This window comes from Neoarius graeffei, chromosome 1 (genome assembly GCF_027579695.1).
Source record: "Neoarius graeffei isolate fNeoGra1 chromosome 1, fNeoGra1.pri, whole genome shotgun sequence".
Lineage (NCBI taxonomy): Eukaryota > Metazoa > Chordata > Actinopteri > Siluriformes > Ariidae > Neoarius > Neoarius graeffei.
Genome location: NC_083569.1, coordinates 102,950,390 through 102,973,090, shown reverse-complemented (window position 1 = coordinate 102,973,090; position 22,701 = coordinate 102,950,390). Strand labels below are relative to the sequence as shown.

The 22,701-nt window shown below is 42.1% G+C and overlaps 1 protein-coding gene across 1 annotated transcript in view; it reads right to left on the bottom strand.

The window, feature by feature from the left end:
• The window catches only part of LOC132879137 (desmoglein-2-like protein), a 98,332-nt gene that overhangs the window by 5,145 nt on the left and 70,486 nt on the right, over positions 1–22,701 (bottom strand). Inside the window, exons 10-12 of the mRNA XM_060913710.1 lie at positions 9,440–9,661; positions 9,096–9,326; positions 5,507–5,634 (exon numbers count right to left, since the gene is read on the bottom strand). Of these exons, the coding sequence (XP_060769693.1) occupies positions 5,507–5,634; positions 9,096–9,326; positions 9,440–9,661 (581 nt within the window). The remainder of the gene's footprint in view (positions 1–5,506; positions 5,635–9,095; positions 9,327–9,439; positions 9,662–22,701) is intronic.

Sequence of the window (22,701 nt, the reverse complement as noted above, 5' to 3'; positions counted from 1 at the left end):
TATTTTGTGAAATGCAGATTTAAAAATAAGCACTGGATAAAAAAAAAAAAAAACATCTATCTTACATAAAGATCTAAATTTCATTGTCTGGTGCTCCATGCTTTATTCCGCTCTGCTATAAACTCGCACTCAGCTTCAAGCTGTCATTAGCCTATATTTAGACCAAATAAACAAACAATTGTGGCACATTGCATGTCTATACCTGTATTCACACAGTAAGTAGATAGATATATCACTAGTATGAGATGAAAGAATTCAATGACTGTGCCTGTATTGTATCACATAAAAGGTCGTGGTCTTTACAACAAACACATTCAATATCAGTTTTCTGCTTGGCACACTTTCCACATCATCACCAGATAGCTGCTGAACCCTTTTTCCTGCCTTCCCAACTTTGCACTTGCAAAGCACCACGGATTTCATCATGAGAATCATCTGATGATTTGCTGCTGAAATCATTTACCAGATGCTGTTTGTTCTTTTTCTGAGGTTCATACAGATATCCGGTTTCTCCACTGTCCATACTGACTTGAAGAATACTCTTTTTCAACTGACTAAATCTAGGCTTACAAGTATGTTTACATTGGCTACACTTCACTTCTGGTACCTGGCTATCAACAAATTTATCACATCCTGGAAGCTATATTGGCTGCCCATGTACAATAAAACTTAACCTTTTTTTTTTTTTTTTTGGACTTTTAAGCTTATGATAGCTAATCAGGTGGCTGCACTTGTGTACATTATTAATAACCCCATTTCCAGAAAAGTTGGGATATTTTCCAAAATGCACTAAAAACAAAGATCTGTGATTTGTTATTTCACAATGCACAAAATGCTTACCACGATCCTTTCCTCTCTCCCAACTTTTTTTTTTTTGAGTGTGTTGCAAGCATCAAATTCTAACTTCATTTATATTTACAAAATACAATTAAGTTGGTCAATAAAACTATTGAAAATATTTTCTTTGTACTTTTGTCAGTTAAATAAAGTAGGGCGGCACAGGGAACTAGCTACCAAATCTGCAATTAAGAGTCAACTACAGCTGACATACCAGAAGTTAAATAAATGTTGGCTTGTGAAGTAAATTTTCTGTTATCCCTTTGAATAAAGATGCAAGCAGGCACAAACTTGGAGGAGGGAAGAGGAAGGTTTGATTGAAACTTCAGGTTCATACCCAGGTTCATACCAACGACTCCTTCAGGATAGCTCCTTACTGGATAGAACGAAACTCACCACGGATCAGATTTGCACCCTGCTTGACCTCTGCCTGACTACCACTTATTTCCAGTTTAATGAAAGTTTCTACAGACAGAAGCATGGATGCACCATGGGATCACCAGTGTCCCCTATTGTGGCCAATTTATACATGGAGGAAGTGGAACATATAGCTTTGACCACTTTTGCAGGAGTTGCTCCCAGCCATTGGTTTAGATATGTGGATGATACCTGGGTTTAAATCAAAATCCAGGAGGTGGAAGCTTTCTCGAAACACATCAATGCAGTGGATAGCAACATTAACTTCACTCGGGAGGATGTCCGTGGGAATAATCTAGCCTTCTTGGATTGTGATGTACACATTAGACAAGACAGAAGCCTTAGTGTCGAGGTCTACCGGAAACCCCCACACACAGACCAGTACCTACTTTTCGACTCTCACCACCCACTGGAACATAAATTGGGGTTCATTAGGACCTTGCAACACAGGGCTCAGAACATTCCTACAACATGAGAGGGAAAAGAGAAGGAGCAGAATCATATCAAGAAAGCACTTCAGAATTGCGGCTATCCCAACTGAGCTTTCCTAAAGAGCATAAAAAGGAACATAACTGACAAGGATGATGACAGGAACAAACGCAAGAACATTGTCATTCCCTACATTTCTGGTCTATCTGAGAAACTCAGGAGGATCTTCTACAAACACAACATTCCGGTACATTTCAGACCCAGTAACACCCTGAAGCAGAAACTGGTCCACCCTAAGGACAGAATACCCAGACACAAACAGGACAACGTAGTGTATGCAATTCAGTGCAGTGAGAATTGCATGGATTCGTATATTGGTGAGACCAAACAACCGCTATACAGGTGCTTGGCCCAACACAGGAGAGCCAGCTCCTCAGGCCAGGACTCGGCTGTCTACATTCATCTTAACAACAAAGGACACTCATTTCAGGATTGTAATGTACGCATTTTAGCCAGAGAGGATCGTTGGTATGAGCGAGGAGTTAAAGAAGCCATTTTTGTCAACCTGGAACAGCCATCACTGAACAGAGGTGGGGGTCTAAGACATCATTTGTCAACCATCTACAAGGCGGTATTGGACACTCTTCCCAGACGGCTGGGTGTACGCCAGGACCCAGCTGTTTTCAGTCACTCACAGGAGGACAGAGAGAGTCAGATTGCCATTGATCACCCTAACAGACAATCCTTTGATCACCCTAATGACTCGCCGTTCACACCCAGCCTCCAGTGACCCACACCAACACGATGCCTCAATGACACCTTAGATGAGCTGGTCATCAGAATTCTGATTCTGATCCAGGAGAGGATAAATATCTGATACTCCCTATTAGTCAGACAGAACTGAGGAAGCCTTTTGGATGAGAGGTGAAACGTTTTCAAGAATCTTCAAGCAAGTCCAGTTGCCCATTTCTACCACCCACAATTCCCTTGACTCCCCTTTCCCATGAAAAAACAGCCTTTTCCACCCCTTTGTTACCCTTCTGTTCAGGTTATTCGGGGGCCCAGCAACATTCCAACGTCTCATGCGCTATCTCGAGGACAGAATTGTGTATATATATATAATGAGAGAGAGCAATGATTGGCCACGGCATGTAAAACACCTCAGGGCTGTTCTGGAGTCATTGAGGCACAAGGGGCTCACAGCTAACTCGTAGGCGTGTGCAATTGGGTGTGTGGAAGTATGGTATCTGGGTTTCCACTTGGGTCAGGGGTAGGTGCATCCCCAAATTTACAAGATTGAAACAATTGTGACTTGTCTGAGGCCCAAGACCTAAAAGGGGTGAGATAGTTCCTGGGGCTGGCTGGCTATTATTGTAGATTTATCATAGGGTGTTTGTTCACTGCTTCAGATGGGTTAAATGCAGAGGAGGAATTTCACTGTGTGCTAAGTCTCTGCTTGAGAGTATGTGTGATAAATAAAGGCCTCTCGTTGTTGCTCTCAAAAGGGGCACTAGATCCAGTCCAATGGACAGAGCCATGCCAATGGGCTTTCACCTAGGTAAAGGCTGCACTTTTGTTGTGGGCCACTATTACACTCCCTTGACGTCTATCTCCCCTTTTTTTGTAGACTGATGCATTGGACAGAGGGCTGGGGGTTGTTTTGATCCAGATGGTGCAGGGGGAGGAGCGCCCAGTGCTGTAGATTAGTCGGAAACTCTCTGGGTGAGAGACTAAGGCTACATCCACACGACAACGAGATTTTTTTTTTTAGCGGGTAAAAAAGATATCGCGTCCACATGGGCAACGGATCAGTAAAATATCAGATACATATAGCAATGCAATGCTTGCTGAAAATGATGCAATACACATGCCACACCTCTACGTGCGCTGTAAGACGGTCCCATCGGAGACACCAGAACAATAGAAGTAGGACGCATGTGCATGTAACGGGTTTATTTTTTTCCACTTGCCATTGTGTGTACTGGTGGGGAAATTCCGTGTTGGCCCTTTAAGAGCGCAGGTAGTTATGGGAACGAGGCGCTGGCCTCTTTCAGTTCGTTTTGGAAATGTAAGCGCCAATGGCACTGGACATTTGCAGCCCATCCTCAGCAGTGTATTTGTGTCTCATTTCTTCAGAATTAAAAGACTGGTGAACAACACAATGCAACGTCTGTTACACGCATAAACCCCTTCTTCTACCCGGCATGAAGCACTCACAGGAACAAACACACAACAACAAGATGGCGGCTGTGACTACGAGAGGAAATCGTGCCTTCTGTGTGTACAAATTAGTTTTATTAGTGTGCATAGTTTTATATAACAATTTTCTTATTGTGTGAACATTTTGAAAAGCATTTTTATATAATTTATATAACTTTTTATATTGTGTGTGAACATTTTGAAAAGCAGTCTTCTCATCTCATTATCTCTAGCCGCTTTATCCTTCTACAGGGTTGCAGGCAAGCTGGAGCCTATCCCAGCTGACTACGGGCGAAAGGCGGGGTACACCCTGGACAAGTCGCCAGGTCATCACAGGGCTGACACAGACAACCATTCACACTCACATTCACACCTATGGTCAATTTAGAGTCACCAGTTAACCTAACCTGCATGTCTTTGGACTGTGGGGGAAACCGGAGCACCCGGAGGAAACCCACGCGGACACGGGGAGAACATGCAAACTCCACACAGAAAGGCCCTCGCTGGACATGGGGCTCGAACCCGGACCTTCTTGCTGTGAGGCAACAGCGCTAACCACTACACCACCGTGCCGCCCAAAAGCAGTCTTATCCAATAAAAAAAAAGAAATTCAAGAAATGGTTCAGTTACTTGCTTATTTAAAAGAAAAGCTGTATACAAAAGTGAATGCAATGCAGTGGTTCATACAAAACAGTCTGTTGAAGGGTCTTCTGACCCTTTTCCCCTCTGCCTCCATTATAGTCCGGTAACTGTTGCTTTGTGTGGAAGGCTGTACTTTCTGTTCATCAAAGCAGGTGTAAATTGTCTGTCTGGCAGGTCAGTCAGGTTAATGTGTAAACAATTTCAATTTCTGTTGTTATGAATGATGCGCGCGAGAGTGCTGCTTGTTCTAGTCATGTGGTTGTGATGTCATCGTAAACAAATCCATTCTACTCATCCAGACAACTTCGCAATGGCGCCGTTGCCAGATTTTTCCACTCTGGAACCCGTTCTCAAAAGATTTCATTTTGGGGCACCCAAAACGCCGGTGCCGTGTGGACGCCAGGCCGAAACGATAAATTTTATCAGATTCACCTGAATCCGTTGCCGTGTGGACAGGGCCTAAGTACAGCGCCATTGAAAAGGAGTGTTTGGCCATCAAGTGGGCGGTCCTCAGCCTCCGGTGCTACCCACTGAGGCACTCCTTTATCCTCTGTTCAGACCATGCCAACATATGGATCAGCTCTTATCTACCTCTGCAGCCCTTTAGGTTTAGGGTGGTCCACAGGCTGGGGGCGCAGATGGTGGTGATGGATTACCTCTCCCACCGGGGAGGAAGTCAGCTGCAGGCTGAAAAGCTTATTGACATTGCCCCTGTCCCAACTTTTTTGACGTGTTTCTGACATCAAATTCAAATGAGCATATATTTTTCAAAAAACAGTAAAAATTTCTCACTTTCAACATTTGCCATGTTGTCTTTGTATGATTTTCAATGAAACATAGGATTTCCATGATTTGCAGATTATCACATTCTGTTTTTATTTACAGTTTACACAGCATCCCAACTTTTTTGGAATTGGGGTTGTAGAAGTGCTATTAAATAGCTGTACCAATTGAGAACCTGAAAATGCATAACACACACTACCTTAAGCTCTCCTTTGCCTTCAGTGCAATAGATGACAAGTTGCTGGCTTTGTTCATAGGGGAAGGCCTTGAAACCATCAAGAGTTGTAGCATCTCCACACTCACAAAACAGCAAAAGCACTGGAATCACTGCAAACACATTTAACAATTTTCACTGCTTCAGGCAGCTCAAGCCATTACCCAACTTCTCTTACTCTCATAGTATTCAGAATATGACAGCAAATTATAAGACAGTAAATTTAATAATTTGTATGTCCAATATATTAAACATGCAATAGATCATAAATGTTCCATTACTTTCCCTATTTCAATTTAACTCATTGTAACTAGATATAATTTTTAAATGCCCAACTTCTCTTGGATAGCTCATTCCAATGACACAGACTGGTGTTTAGTTCAAATATGTAAAAATTAACATTTTTAAATTTAAAACAGAGACCATAGTATTGTTTAAAAAAAAAGAAGATTGATTTCAAAAATCTTGGTTCTTAAAGTACATTTTGACTACTGTTACATAAATAAAATGAGAACTCAGCAACTGATATACCATTTGTTTCACCTTGTGACAAATATGGGCAAGTTTAGAGATCTGCTAAATGGTTAGCTACCTAATGAGAGAGATGAACTTTAATTGTTAGAGTCTAAAAATCCTAGTTGTTGTGGTATATTAAAAAAAATCAAATAAACACACAAAAAATCCAATGAGAATATGACACACATCCACATTCAGATACTGAAAATTAAATGCAACCTAGTTTACTAGCAGTTAAGTAGCTGGTTAGCTGGAGCTTGTTTCCATTCATGCATATTTGCAGATTCTTCCATTTTATTTTAAACAGGGGTAAAGGTGAAAACAGGGCAAAATGCTGGTGTGGCTCTCAGTGTGGTGCACTGATGCCACTAGGTGTGCCATAAAAACGTCGAGAATGCCTTCTGAGTCAAATATGTTCTTCCAACAAGTAACATGCAACAACCTCCACATGGTGACCCTGGTAACAAAGAGTAGCAGTAGGAAAGAGTGGCCAGCCAGTGCCTTTGATAATTTGAACCTGTGGCTCGGAGAAGGTAATGCAAACAGCAAATCCATGCTATCTGCCAGGCATTGGATGGAAAAGATGCCAGTCATGTCTTGCTTTAAGAATACCACTACAACAAGTGACACCACTCAGAGATGTGAATATGTGATCTGCAGAATCCCAGATGATGAATACTTCCACTGGGAAATGAAGGCACCTGGGGAAAGTCTACAAGAAGCCAGAGGCCACAAGGAGTCACAAAAGGCATCCTTGAGCACACCAAAAACACTGTAAGATGCTGGAACATGAAGACAATGTCCCAGGTGGGAAAGACCACAAATGTTGTGAAACAATTTAGCTGATACAGGTTAAGCATTCTGGGGCTGAGTGAAATCAGAGGGATAGGGTTCAGAAAGGCTTTGGACATGAGAGAGAACACCACAGAGGTGTTGGACTAGTCCTGGACGATGAAGTGAGACTACTGAAGTAGAACCCAGTAGGCAATAGAACCATCAGTACCAGTTTCTACAGGGTATGTCTTGACTAATGAGGCAGAGGATGAAGGGAAGGATGATTTCTATAAGCAGCTGCAAACAAAGGCTGAGGAAACACAACAGTACGACATCCTCATCCCAGAGGACCAGCAAATCTACATGTGCAACCATGATGTCAACATACAGATGAGCATAAAGGTGGAAAAATCCTTCAAGAAACTGAAGAGCAGGAATCAACAACTTCACACCCTAGATGTTTAAAGTGAGCCTAGAGAAAGCTCTACCTGAACTCTTTACATTGTTCAGTGACATCCTGAAAGAGCAGAAAGTGCCTGATGATTGGAAGAGATCCCTCATTGTTAACATGCCAAAGAAAGGACATCTAAACATCCAAAGGAGACTGACAATACCAGGTACTGCTTTCTATGCCCTACAGGCAGCATGGAGCTCAAGCTCTTTAGCATCAATCTAGTATCCATTTAACTTTCTGGTGCTGAAACATGGAGGGTTACTGTAGCAGATAGGCTGGGTGTGTTCCACAGGAAGTGCCTTAGGAGGATCCTGAGAATCCACTGGCCAGACAATGGAGGCACACAGGACACATCTTCAGGAGGAATAACAACAAAACAAAGGTCACACTCACATGGACACCGGAGGGGCAAAGGAGAATAGAAAGACCACCTGAAAGAGGAGTGTTGAGAAAGAGAGGCAAGGACTCAAGTAGGTCTTTTGTAAAAGCCTGAGGTGGCAGCTAAAGACAGAAGGGGATGGAAGAGAGCACTTAAAGGAACAGTCCACCGTACTTCCATAATGAAATATGCTCTTATCTGAATTGAGACGAGCTGCTCCATACCTGTCCGAGCTTTGCGCGACCTCCCAGTCAGTCAAACGCAGTCAGACGCGCTGTCACTCCTGTTAGCAATGTAGCTAGGCTCAGTATGGCCAATGGTATTTTTTGGGGCTGTAGTTAGATGCGACCAAACTCTTCCGCGTTTTTCCTGTTTACATAGGTTTATATGACCAGTGATATGAAACAAGTTCAGTTACACAAATTGAAACGTGGCGATTTTCTATGCTATGGAAAGTCCGCACTATAATGACAGGTGTACTAACGCCTTCTGCGCGCTTCGCAGCGCATTGATACGGAGCTCAGATATCAATGCGCTGCCGAAGCGCGCAGAAGGTGTTAGTACGCCTGTCATTATAGTGCGGACTTTCCATAGCATAGAAAATCGCCACATTTCAATTTGTGTAACTGAACTTGTTTCATATCACTGGTCATATAAACCTATGTAAACAGGAAAAATGCGGAAGAGTTTGGTTGCATCTAACTACAGCCCCCAAAAATACCATTGGCCATACTGAGCCTAGCTACATTGCTAACAGGAGTGACAGTGCGTCTGACTGCGTCTGACTGACTGGGAGGTCGCACAAAGCTCGGAGAGGTACGGAGCAGCTCGTCTCAATTCAGATAAGAGCATATTTCATTATGGAAGTACGGTGGACTGTTCCTTTAATGGCCTTATGCATTCTAAAGGGCCTAAAGAGGATAAGGGAAAAATAAAGGTGTAAAGATTTTCCAAGGCATTTGTAATAATTTATTTGGCATTAAAATGTCATATTAAATAATTATTAGTTCTATCCAGGTTGTTTTTCTGGTTCAGAGAAATATATCCAAAGGTGACAGCTACTGAAAGTAAATATTCAGCATACGTGCTGTCACATATTCCCCCTTTGTGCTCCAGTTGTCATGGTGCCAAGGATCATGTGCTTGTTTTTGCACATCCTTTCATTGGTTTGCTATCCAGCTGTGTCTACCTGTTTTGTGTTAGTTCTTGATTAGTTTGTCTATGTATACCCTAATGTTTCTTTGTTTTGTCACAAAGGCTTATCATGGATATTTCTAACTTTATTTCCAAGCTTCATTTTCTTGCTTTATTACACTTTACATCCTGCCTCTTCTTGCATGCTACTCGGACTCAGAACATTATTTCCATCTGAACATCAGAATCAGTAGATACGTTAAGAGAAAAACACAGAACAGTGGTGAACATGAAAATACTGAGGTGATGGTACTCACACAAAAGAAGTAGGATTCCTAGCAGTGCTACCAGAATTCCACCTGTTCCCAGTATATTGCCTGATCTGGTCTGTGCCCTATGTTGACACACTTGTGCCTCAGTGCAAGTGCACACGGCTACCTGAAGCTTTTGAACCTCACAGGACTTTCCCTCCTGGTCTTGGACATCCAGTGCCACTGTGTAATGTCCTGGCCACAGGATCTCCTGACTGCGCAGAGTGACTGTTGTTTCTGGAAAAGGAATTCATCAGAAAAACAAGTATGAGTTATTAAATTGAGCATTTACATAATGAAAGTGTTACAGCATTAATGTTAAACTGCTTTAAAAGAGCTTTAAACTTAACTGTTGAGACGCTCAGTGCTCCAGTTCTCTTTTGTGCTGTTGGTAACCAAACAGAATTTGAAAGTTTCAGCATTGGGGTGTTTATCCTTATCCATGGCTGTGACTTTCAGTTCCCTCTTGCCGTAACACAGCGTTTCGACTGAGCTGGTCAGAACTGGACAGTGGTCATTGAAATTCTGCACGTGAATTGCAAGAGTTCCTGTCGCAGTTTTGGGTGGAAAATCTATGGACAAATTTGAGACATTAGAATATTTAGGACATTATATTTTTACAACTGATACATCTATACATGGTTTTACAGTTGTATAATATAACTCAGTGTGTGTGTGTGTGTGTGTGTGTGTGTATATATATATATATATATATATATATATATATATATATATATATATATATATAATTTGATTATGGCAGTTGGTGTCTCTCTAGTGATACAGAAAAAGAATAAAATGTACAGTGTTCAGCGTAAATGAGTACACCCCCTTCGAAAAGTAACATTTTAAACAATATCTCAATGAACACAAACAATTTCCAAAATGTTGAAAAGACAAAGTTTAATATAACATCAGTTTAACTTATAACATGAAAGTAAGGTTAATAATACAGTATAACTTAGATTACACATTTTTCAATTTTACTCAAATTAGGGTGGTGCAAAAATGAGTACACCCCACAACAACAACTACTACATCTAGTACTTTGTATGGCCTCCATGATTTTTAAATGACAGCACCAAGTCTTCTAGGCATGGAATGAACAAGTTGGTGACATTTTGCAACATCAGTCTTTTTCCATTCTTCAACAATGACCTCTTTTAGTGACTGGATGCTGGATGGAGTGTGATGCTCAACTTGTCTCTTCAGAATTCCCCAAAGAAAATAATTTCTTTACACCACAAAGGTGAAGGCTACAAGAAGATCAGCCAACCTTTACTTATCAGTCAGAATACTGTATCAAAGGTGGTACAAAAATTTAAGAAAGCTGGAACTGCAACCATCTCACAGAGGCGTCCAGGTTGTCCAAGGAAGTTAACACCTCGACAGGAGCGTCTTCTGATGAGAAGTGTAGTGTCCAAGTGGAGCACGCATCTTACAAAATATTAATGGAGGTGGAGGCAGAAGTGTTATAAAACATTTAACTTAAAAAAGGGGGGGGGGGGGAAGAGAGATTATATAGGCTAGAGATAATGAGATGAGATGATATATAAAAAAATAATAATAATAGTAAAAATAATTGTTCCAGCTACCATCCGCCACCCTATTTTATATAGCTATTTACATGTGGATGTAAAGTTGTGAGTTGGATCTCAGGCGCAGAGGGTCAGGTCATAACTGTAAGAAGGTGATGAAGGGTGTCCAAGGGGAGGGTGTATCCTGAGTGTTGTTTAAGTTTGGAGTGGATATATTGTCCAATGATATATAATCCGATAACAAATTTTTCCAATGAGTGATGTGTACAGTATTCCTTGATTTCCAGTTCATGAGGATTGTTTTCTTGGCAATAGTCAGCGCTACTAGCAGTATTTTATTGCATGAGGTGCTTAGATTGATTGCGGTTGTATCACCAAGTACACATAGGGAAGGGGTTGCTGGGATGTGACAGCCAAGAATGGTAGAGAGTGATTCTGTGACACTTATCCAAAACCTGTTGATTGGAGTGCAATGCCAGACAACATGAATGTATGTGTCTGGGTTATTTTGCATGCAGCGAGAACACAAATCAGAGTCAAAGCCCATTTTATATAGTTTCTGTGCAGTGAAGTGAAATCTGTGAAGAACCTTGTACTGTATTAATTGTAGATTGCTATTTTTTGTCATGAGGTAGATGTTTTTACAGATTTGGGTCCAGAAGTCGGCACCGGGAGTAATGGACAAATCTGATTCCCATTTGTGATATGGTAGGCTTAAAGTTTTTTCTAAACGAGATATAATTTTGTATATTTTGGAAAGATTTTTTTGGGGGGAGGGAATGTTGATCAACTCCATGATTGGTGAGGGGATGTCTAGGTTAGCTGTCTGGATATTAATTTTAGCTTGGATAGATGATTTAATTTGTAGGTATTCTAAAAAAAGTGTTTACTCTCAATGCCGTGCTTCTGGACCAAACAAGGGAATGAAGCCAGATTTTTGTCTTGAATAATGTGATGAAGTTGAGTGATGCCCTTGCCTATCCATGTGAGAAAACTGAGTGTTTTTTTGTTGACGGTGAAATCGGGGTTATTCCAATTCGGGGTGCGATTTGACGGTGCTACAGGTGAATCAGTGATGTGATAGAATTTCCACCAAGCTGTCAGACTAGATGATATTGTTAGTGCTTTGAAGGATGGATGTTTTTTAACTGACTGACTACAGAAAGGAAGGTCTGAGATCTGAATATCCTTGCAAATGGTTTGTTCTATGTCTAACCAGGTGTTGTCTGAGGGGGTGGGAAGTAACCATTTGTATATGTAACGAAGCTGGTTGGCCAGGGCATAAATGTTGGAAGTGTGGAGCCTCTAGTCCTCTGAGTATTTTAGGTTTTTGTAGAGTGGTCAGTTTGATTCTTGGTGTCTTATTTTTCCAGTAGAATTTAATAATTGTTGAGTCAAGTGATTTAAACCAGGAAGGGGAGGGCTGTGTTGGAATCATTGAGAATAAATAATTTATTTTGGGTAATATTGACATTTTGACAACTGATATCCTGCCCATGATGGATAGTGGAAGGTTCATCCATCGCTGGAGATCATCATCTATTGAATTGAGCAGGGGGGTAAAATTTAGACTAAATAAATCTGACAGCCTGGGGGAAACCTTTATCCCTAAATATGTAATATAATTAATACATAGTGGGATAGGTGATGAATGGGCTGTCACATCTCAGCTGTTGGAGTGTAATGGAAGAATTGCAGACTTATTCCAATTGATTGCGGCCCTGTCCACACGGCAACGGATTCAGGTGAATCCGATACAATTGTTTATCATTTCGGCCTGGCGTCCACACGGCACCGGCGTTTTGGGTGCCCCAAAACGCAATCTTTTGAGAACGGGTTCCAGAGTGGAAAGATCTGGCAACGTTGCCATTGCGAAGTCGTCTGGATGAGTAGAACAGATTTGTTTACGATGACGTCACAACCACGACTGTGAGTGCTTCACGCCGGGTAGAAGTGTAACGAACTCGATGCGAGTTGTCAACAAATCCTATAACTTGGTTCATGAAATGTGCTTACAAAATATTTTTCACTGTGAATATTTATTGTGTAATGGTGCAAAGTGTGAGAGAGAGAGAGAGAGAGAGAGAGAGAGAGAGAGAGAGACAGAATAGCCCTTAGGGCAGAGTCAATCCCGCCAGCAAAAATAGGGAAAAAAAGGAGCGATCTCACCTCTTCAGATGTTGGTTTAAGTCCTACAATACATTCCTCAAAAAGGGCGTAGAAGAACAAATTAATCCATCAACGTGTAGCATTCAATTTATTCCGGACCATTAAAGACGCTGCCTTCCGCGTAGAATCATACGTCATCCTCGCCGCCATATTGGATAGGTCAAAGCAGAGAATAAAGATGCCTCATTCATGTGCTGTGTTTAACTGTACCAACAGGTTTACCGTCCAAACGAGATCACATGGGATTACCTTTCACAGGTGAGACTGGAAAAATACTTTTCATTGTATTTGGTCATTATAATGTAATTTTACGAACAGATTTTTCTGACTTTGTGGCTAATATGAAGTCTCGCGCATAATAGTTTATGCGCATGCGTCCTTACTTCTATTGTTCTGGTGTCTCCGAAGGGACCGTCTTACAGCGCCCCTAGAGGTGTGGCATGTGTATTGCATCGTTTTCAGCAAGCGTTGCATTGCCATATGGACCTGATATTTTACTGATCGTTGCCCATGTGGACGCGATATTTTTTTTAATAACATCTCGTTGCCGTTGTCGTGTGGATGTAGCCTGAGTATTCAGGAATATTAGAGAATGTAATGGTTTCTTTAACTGATACTATGGGGTCTTGAAAAAGAAGTAGGATGTCATCGGCATAGAGGCTGATTTTATGATGCATATTTAGAGTCTGAACTCCCTTAATGTGGGGGTTCTGACGGATGGCAGCAGCTAGAGGTTCACTGAAGATGGTAAATAATAAAGGGGAGAGTGGGCATCCCTGTCTAGTTCCCCGGTGCAGAGTGAAACTGTGTGATGTTAGTCCATTGGTGATCACTGTGGCTGAGGGTGAAGTGTAGAGAATCTTAATCCAATTAATGAACGATTCCCCGAAACCAAACTGCCCTAATGTGGAAAACAGGAAATTCCAGTTGACCCTATCAAAAGCTTTTTCCACATCAAGAGTTGCTATAATGTTTTTTTCTTGTAAAGTTGAGGAGTGATACATTATGTTAAACAATCTGTGGGTGTTGGAGGGAGAAATTCTGCCTTTGATGAAGCCAGTCTGATCTGGGTGGATAATGGATGGGGAGACCTCTTCTAATCTGTGTGCCATCGTTTTGGTGATTATTTTATTGTCAACATTAAGTAGGGAGATTGGCCGGTAGCTGGATGGCATTGTTGGATCCTTATTGGGCTTAAGGAGAAGTGAAATTGAAGCTGTGGTGATACTAGCTGGAAGTCTTTTTTTTTTTTTGATTCATTGATCATCCTGATAAAAAGTGGAGCCAAAATGGACCAAAATTGTTTGTAGAACTCAGCAGGGAAGCCAACCGGACCTGGTGCTTTGTTATTAGGCATACGTTTAAGAGCCTCGAACAGTTCTTGTTGAGTTATAGGTGACTAGTTTATTTGTTTGGTTTTCATTAAGTTGTGGTAAGGTGATGCTGTTAAGAAATGAGTCAATGGCGTCCTGGTTGGGGTTTATTTCTGAAGAGTATAGTTTATTATAAAAATTGTAGAAAACCGGATTTATTTCTTCAGGTAAGCTGGTTAGTTTCCCTGCTGAGTTCTTTATGACTGGGATTGTTGCTTTTTCTATGTTCTGTTTGATTTGATTTTTTTTTTAATTTTCCTCTCCTTTCCTCCTTTCTCTTTCTCTCGGTCTCTCTCTACTTCACTCATCCCTGTTCTGCCTGGGCCCCATGGGTGGCTCGGGCAGCCCGGTCCTGTCAGGTTGCCACGTGGGACCGGTGTTGGTCAGTCCTGTGGGGTATTCGTGGGTTCTGGGCCCCCGCCGTGCACTCGCCCTTTGCACATACACACATACCTCTTCCTGGCAATATGCAACACGCCTTATTCTCTTTTAACCCTTTGGTGACTGACCCCTTGAACATGGTTCCTCCAGGAACGATGACGTTTCAGTCGTCAAGACAACGGAAAAACTAAAATACAAGAGCATTTTGTTTTGTGCACAAGAGCATTGTGACGTATCTTTCTGTTTTTGTATTTTAGTTCTTCTGTTGTCTTGACAACTGAAAAGTCATAGTTCCTGGAGGAACCATTTTCAAGGGGTCAGTCACCAAAGGGTTAAATGCACTACATATGAGTTTGCATACATCATACATCTACCAATAACAAGATCAACAAATGGACTAGGGCAAGCAAGGCGTGCAGTGAAACACCTGCAGAGGCATCTGCATGCAGGCCTCGCTTGCCCTAGTCTATTCCTCTGCAGGTGTTTCACTGCACGCCTCGCTTCTTTTAATGCTTACACAATTTAGAGGAGGCATATATCCATGAGTACGCAGGGTTGTTGTGGCGTGCAGGGCGAAATCTGGGCAGAGACTCACCCTGAGCGCACACTTCTTTTAATGCAATACATTAGAGAAAGCCCACAATATAGCCATTTACATTCTTATATAGGACAAATACGGCGTGTTGCGTGATGGTCTGGAGTTGAGGTGTGGTGGGTCGTGGGTGCTAGGGGCCCTGGGCCAAGGGCCGTGGGCTGGTTAGCACGCAGGGCCTTCCCTCTGCTGTCTCATTGTGGTATATCTTGTGCGGGGGCGGGACGACACTGTGGTCATACTTGGGTGCCCAGGCAATCCTTATAATCAGTCAGTTAATCAAATTTTTTCTTATTCTTATCCCTATTCTTATTTCTCTTATTATTAGCCTACATAAAGATATTACTCATTTCCTTTGTAACCCTCCTTCTCTGCGATCTAGCCTCCATCTCCCCGGTCCAACAGTAAGTCAGTACTACTCCTTATATACACTCACACACACACACACACACACACACGGACATCTCCATATACACATTATTCCTCACTGTTAATTTTGTTTTTTTGTAGTGTCATTGTTTTGTATAATTATATTGTATACGAATAAAAAAACAAAAAAAACATTTAACTTTATTTATCACTAGGCTACTACATAACATGTAGGCTTTCTACAATCCCCTTGCGGTACGGAAGAGAACGAAAGTGGGGAGCTTTGTCTTCTTTTATAGCCCCCCCATGACTCTAAGCATCATGGGAGGTGAAGTTGAAATACCCATACACAACATTCCTCCCCGGGAACCTTTAACCTCACTCATTTCATGTAACTCAAAACAACAATGTTTACCTTCACACTTACAAATCATTTTCATTCCAGTGTACGAACACACACAAAAAAATCATCTGCATCTTTTCCTCAAGGATAACTTCCTTAGATATCTTTACATTTCAATTCCTAGTTATAAATTCAAACGTTCAGGAGCTCGCCTGACTCTGTGGTCGGGTGCTCTCTTGTCCGTCCACACACTCATTTAATTCATCTTCTTCCAGTTCAAGACTGGGTACAATCTCAGTTTCTGGAGTGTCATACAAATGTTCTGCAATCTCAACATTCTCAGTGTTTGTGCATTGACCAGAAATCTTGGTAGTAATCAGCTGGTCGATCTGCTTTTTGCTTGTTTGTCCTTCTACATTTACCAAATAAGTCACATGACCTAGCACTCGCTCTATTACCCGATTTCCATTTCTTTCTTTCCCCTCCACAGAAATTCTTAACCAGCACTGCTTGATTTGGTTGTAAGACTCTCACACGGGTCTGGTTGTTTTTGACATTTGCTTGTTTTTCTTGCATCTGCACAGAGAATTTTGGTGTAACTTGTGATAACCTGGTCCTGACACTTCTCTTCAGGAAAAGCTGAGAAGGCACTTTCTCTGTAGATGAGGACGGTGTGTTTCTGTAACTAAACAGGAAACTATGCAATGTTGTAAGGAATGTCCAGAATCTTTCTGTTTGTCCAATGACTGCTTAAAAGTCTGAACCAACCTCCCAGCCAATCCATTAGAGGCTGGACTGTACGGGGCAGACTTGATATGTTTAACCCCATTAGCTTCCAAAAAAGTTTCAAACTCTTTTGAGACCAACTGTGGGCCGTTATCTGAAACGACCACTTGAGGGAGCCCATAAGCTGCAAACAGACCCCTCATAGCTTCGACAGTAGCTGTAGCGGTGGTACTAGTCATCAATTTAACTTCTGGCCAGTGTGAATAGGCATCCCTAACCAACAGAAACTGATGTTTTCCCTTTTCCGCAAAGTCTACAGTATATGAATTCGCTCCCACGGCAGCTCTGGCCACTTCCATGGGTGCACTGGTGCTTTGTTAGGTGCATGTCTGTTCTTTTGACAGATCAGACAGCTATTCACCATGTCTTCAATTTCTATATCCTGACTGGGCCACCAAAAATGGCTTCTAGCTTATGACTTTGTCCTAACAATGCCCAAATGCTCTTCATGTAGCTCTTTTAACATCTGAGGTCTCAGTGCCCTAGGTATTATTACTCTTAAACCCTACAAGACACAATCTGCTTCTACAGTGAGTTCCTCACGTCTGTTCCAGTCTGATTTCAATTCATCATCCAGCACATGTTTTGGCCATCCATTCTGTGTTAAATGTCTCACTTTGGTAAGTATTATGTTTTTGTCTGTCTCTTTCTTTATATCTTTGGCTGATACAGGAATGAATTCCAACCAAGACACTCTAAATTCTCTAAATTCTCAATTACAGTTGCTTTGTGGCGCCTCTTTCTGTACGGGTAATCTTGATAACCCATCTGCATTGGCATGTTCTAAGGAGGCTTTGTAGACTGTCATACAGATAAGCTGACAGTAATAAAGCCCATCTCTGTAGGCAGGCAGCTGCTAATGCTGGCACCCACGTCTTTGGCCCCAAAATCTTCACCAGTGGCTTATGGTCTGTTACCAATACAAATTTCCTGCCATAGAGATAATCCCTAAATTTCTGTACACCAAAAATGATGCCTAATGCTTTCTTCTCAATTTGTGAGTAATTTACTTCAGTCTTGCTCAAAGTGCGTGAAGCGTATGCTATAGGTCTTTCACTACTATCAGTCATTTGGTGGGATATCACAGCTCCAAGACCATATGCACAAGCATCACAAGCCAACAAAATTGGCAATTCAGGATCAAAATGAGTTAGAACGGTTGAAGACGACAACCGTGCTTTAGCCTTCTCAAAAGCTGCTTGACAATTGGTGGACCAGTTCCACGGACTGTCTTTCTGTAGCAACACTGTCATTGGCTTAATGACTGTTAAAAGGTTCTCAAGGAACTTCCCATAGTATGCCAATAACGCTAAAAATGCCCTAAGCTCTGTGACATTCTTAGGAACTGGCGTGTTGGCTATCGCTTCCACATTCTCGGGTACTGGATGTAATCCTTCACTGTCAATTTTGTGTCCCAAGTAGGTTACACTTAGTTGACAGAAGCTACATTTGTCTCGATTTACCCTAATGCCTCTATCTTGTAGTCCTTTTAACACCTGTTCAACATTTTCCCAGTGTTTGATTTATTAAAATGTCATCAAGGTAGCACACAACACTTGGTAAGCCTTGAAGTATCTGATCCATAATACATTGGAATATTGCCAGTGAACTCGCTATTCCATTGGGTAACCTATTCATTTGGTAGAGCCCCTTTTGTGTATTGATGGTCACGTACTGCTGAGATTCATCATCTAGGTCCACCTGTTGGTAAGCCTGTGTGAGATCTAGCTTTGTGAAGTATTTGCCCCCAGCTAACCTGGCAAAAAGATCCTGTGTTTTAGGAAGAGGGTATTTGTCCACTTCTAACCAGGGATTTATGGTTACTTTATAGTCACCACAAATTCTGACCTCACCATTGTTTTTTGGTATGCATACAACCGGAGTTGCCCATTCACTATATTCCACTGGAGTGCAAACTCCCATTTCCTGCAACTTTGCTAACTGCTTGTCAACGGCTGAGCTCAAGGCATAAGGCACTGATCTAGCCTTGCAGAATATTGGGATTGCATTCTCCATTACCCTTAGCTTTGCTTTTACCCCAGAAATGACTCCACGATCTGCATTGAACACATGAGAGTATTTCTTGTACATCTCTGAAAGAGGATCTGCTACTGGTACATGATTCACTCTTGACCACTCTAAGCGCAGGTACTGAATCCAATTCCTACCCATTAGTGTTGGACCACTTCCCTTTCACACTAATAAAGTCAGCTGTTCTGTCTGATCTCCACACTGCACCGTCACTTGGATTTTACCCATCAGTACAATTGGCTCTACAGAGTATGTTTTAAGATGCACATCACATGGCTGCAGTTTACACTTCTTAAAACTCCGTTTGTACAGTTTCTCTGAAATTATGCTCATAGCTGCACCTGTGTCTACTTCCATTTTTATCTTAATACCATTGCATCTCACCATGACCACGTAGGGCTTGACATACTCACTGTCACCTTTCACTGCAAACAGTTCAAAGTCCTTTGTGACCCCTGGCAATTCCATGTCCGCACAGTTCTCAGGCCCTGGAGGCTGTCCTAGCATGTTCGCCATTCCATCCAAGGGCAATGCTGACCATTGACTCAGCATCACAGTACTTGGTCCCTGGTCTGGTGGTTCCCTCATGACATAGTGGGTGTCTCTCTCTGTTTGGGCGCTTCTCATGGCTGCTCATGGGCTGCCGCCCTGGTTGACGAATTCTTTGGTCAATGCGTTTCTACATGTTCGCTCAAGATGTCCTTTCTTGTTGCATGCTCGGCACTGAAAGTCTTTGTATTTGCACTTAGCAGGTGGCTGTCCTCCTCTTTGGCATCGGTAGCACATGCTCTCACCGCTGGCGTTTGTTTCCTATCCGGCTCCTTTTGGCACACATGAGCCTTTCCTTTGTAGCTGCTCACACTATCTGTTCTTAGTGGGGTTTGTTGAAACATTTTCAGACTGCTAGTGGTGGACTCGAAATTATTCACAATGTCGGTTACTTTAGCCCATTTCAACTGTTCTCCATAAGCAGCACTTAACAGCTTAGTTCGTAGCTCTTTACTGCTAATTCCATAAACTAACTGGTCCCTTAGCTGCTCTTCCAGGTTTTCGCCAAACTCACATGTAGTCGACAGTCCTTTTAGTGTGGCAACATATTCCGCCAGTGACTCTCCACTTTGCTGCTTTCGTGCACAGAATGAGTAACGTTCACTTACGATGTTTTTCTCTGGCACATAAAATTTTCTCAGTGCTTTTAGAATGTCTTCTAATGTGCAATCAGACAGCTTTTTCAGTGCTAGCAAGTCTGTGAGCAATGAGAAGGTCTTTGCACCTACCACAGATAAGAAAACAGCCCTTTGTTTCTGCTGACAAAGATGAAGTCTACTGGGACTCTATACTCTGGAGTGATGAGATCAAGATAAATGTTTTTGGAACTGATGGCTTCAAAACTGTATGGCGTCGCAAAGGTGAGGAATACAAAGAAAAATGCATACTAAATGTACTGCCCTCGCAATGCGTGTGCTTATACAAAGCTAGACAGTCAGATAACGAGTAGAAGTCTTTCAAAAAACCACAAGGCTTGACTTTTCTTGTCCTTTAATGAAGTCTTCTATTTTTCCAATTTCTCCCCCATAAAACTGAAATTATTACAGAGATAGAAACACAATTTAAAACACTGTACAAGTAACATTGTATAAGTACATTTCAATTAGCATCCATCGATCCACAAAATGAAAAAAAGCTAGCATTTACTGAAAGCTAGCAAAGTATATTCACCAAAAACATAACTAATCATATCTTAATCACAAAAATATACAATCATATATGATATGACCCTGTTCACACATAATACTTACAGATAAATATTCTCCAAGGCAAAAGCGTATGAAAACTCCAACAATATGATTTCAGCAGTCTATTTAGCTGTCTGTGCTCACTTTTCTCACCTGAGCATGAGTACTGAGCATGCAACAGAAAAAACACAGCACAGCCGGACTTACCGAGCTGAACGCTCACTCCGACACGGTGTCTCTGAACCAAAGAAAAGACCACTCACTCTGATACGGTTTCTCTGAACCAATAAAAAGACCACTCACTCTGACGCGGTTTCTCTGGACCAATGAAAAGACCACTCACTCTAACACGGTTTCTCTGGACCAATGAAAATATACTTTTTTTTAAACCTACTTAATTATTAACTTATGAACTTTAACTTAACATTTTAACTTTTTAACCCTTAAAGACAGTACAGTGCCTACAGTGACACATGGTGGTGGCAGTGTCCTTATGTGGGGCTGCATGAGTGCTGCTGGTCTCAGGGAGCTGCATTTCATTGATGGCATCATGAATTCACAGGTGTATTGCTCTATACTGAAAGAGAAGATGCTACCATCACTCTGTGCCCTTGGTCATTGTGCACTTTTCTAACATGACAATGATCCTAAACACACATCTAAGGCCACTGTTGGATTTCTGAAGAACAGGGTGAAAGTGATTCAGTGGCCAAGTATGTCTCTTGACCTGAACCCAATCGAACACCTATGGGGAATTTTGAAGAGACAAGTTGAGCATCACTCTCCATCCAGCATCCAGTCATGAAAAGAGGTCATTGTTGAAGGATGGAAAAAGATTGATGTTGCAAAATGTCGCCAACTTGTTCATTCCATGCCTAGAAGACTTGGTGCTGTCATTAAAAATCATGGAGGCCTTACAAAGTACTAGATGTAGTAGTTTATGTTGTGGGGAGTACTCATTTTTGCACCACCCTAATTTGAGTAAAACTGAAAAATGTGTAATCTACGTAAGTTTATATTATTAACCTTACTTTCACATTATAAGTTAAACAGATGCTGTATTAAACTTTGTCTTTTCAACATTTTGGAAATTGTTTGCGTTCATTGAGATATTGTTTAAAATGTTACTTTTCAGAGGGGGTGTACTCATTTACGCTGAGCACTGTATATGTGTATGTAATGGACAGCATATAGACATTACATGATATTAAGATATATGCAAGCTACAATATCGACAATGTAGGCCATAAAAGATATGCAGACAATATGCAGGTTATTTTCAGATTAGACACAATATACAATATACAGTACACATACTGCTCCTATGTCTGGAAGCTTTGCTGTGCAATGCTCTATGGCACCTGCTGGAGGGGAGGAGTTGGAAAAGGTTATGTCCTGGATGTGAAGAGTCCTTAATGATTTTCTCTGTCTGCTTCCTGATTTGTAATATGTCCAAGTCATGGAGGTTGGGCAGGGGAGCCCCAATGATTCTTTCTGCTGTCCTTACTATTTGATGCAGTCTGTTCCTCTCCTGTTTTGTAACTGCTCCGAACCAGAATGTGATGGATGTGCACAGGACCGATTCAGTGACTGTGGTGTCGAACTGTTAGCAGCTCCTGTGGTAGACTATACTTTCCGAGTTACCACAAATAATACATCCTGTGCTGTTTTTTTTTTTTTTGAGAATTTTTTTCTCCTCCTAGAACTGCCACTCCTCCTATAACTGCCACCTTATTGTGGTGGAGGGGTTTGTGTGCTTGAATGATCCTAGGAGCTATTTTGTAGGGGGCATTACGCCCCTGTTAGGGTTTCCCAAGGCAGACAGGTCCTAGGTGACAGGCCAGACTAAGAGCAGTTCACCAAACCCCTTATGAAAATAAAAAAAAAAACAAGGATCGTGACGTCGCCCGGTATGGCACAGCCGGGGCCCCACCCTGGAGCCAGGCCGGGGGTTGGGGCTCGTATGTGAGTGCCTGGTGGCCAGACCTTTGCCCATGGGGCCCGGCCGGGCTTAGCCTGAAGCGGTGATGTGGGCCCGACCTCCTGTGGGTTCACCACCCACAAAGGTAGCCGTAGGGGGCCAGTGCAGTGTGGATTGGGCGGCAGTCGAAGGCAGGGTCCTCGATGACCTGATCCCCAAACACAGCGGATAGCTGTTGGGACATGGAATGTCACTTCGCTGGGGGGGGAAGAGCCTGAGCTTGTGCGGGAGGTTGAGAGGTACTGGCTAGAGATAGTCAGGCTCACCTCCAAGCACAGCTTGGGCTCCAGAACCCAGCTCCTCGAGAGGGACT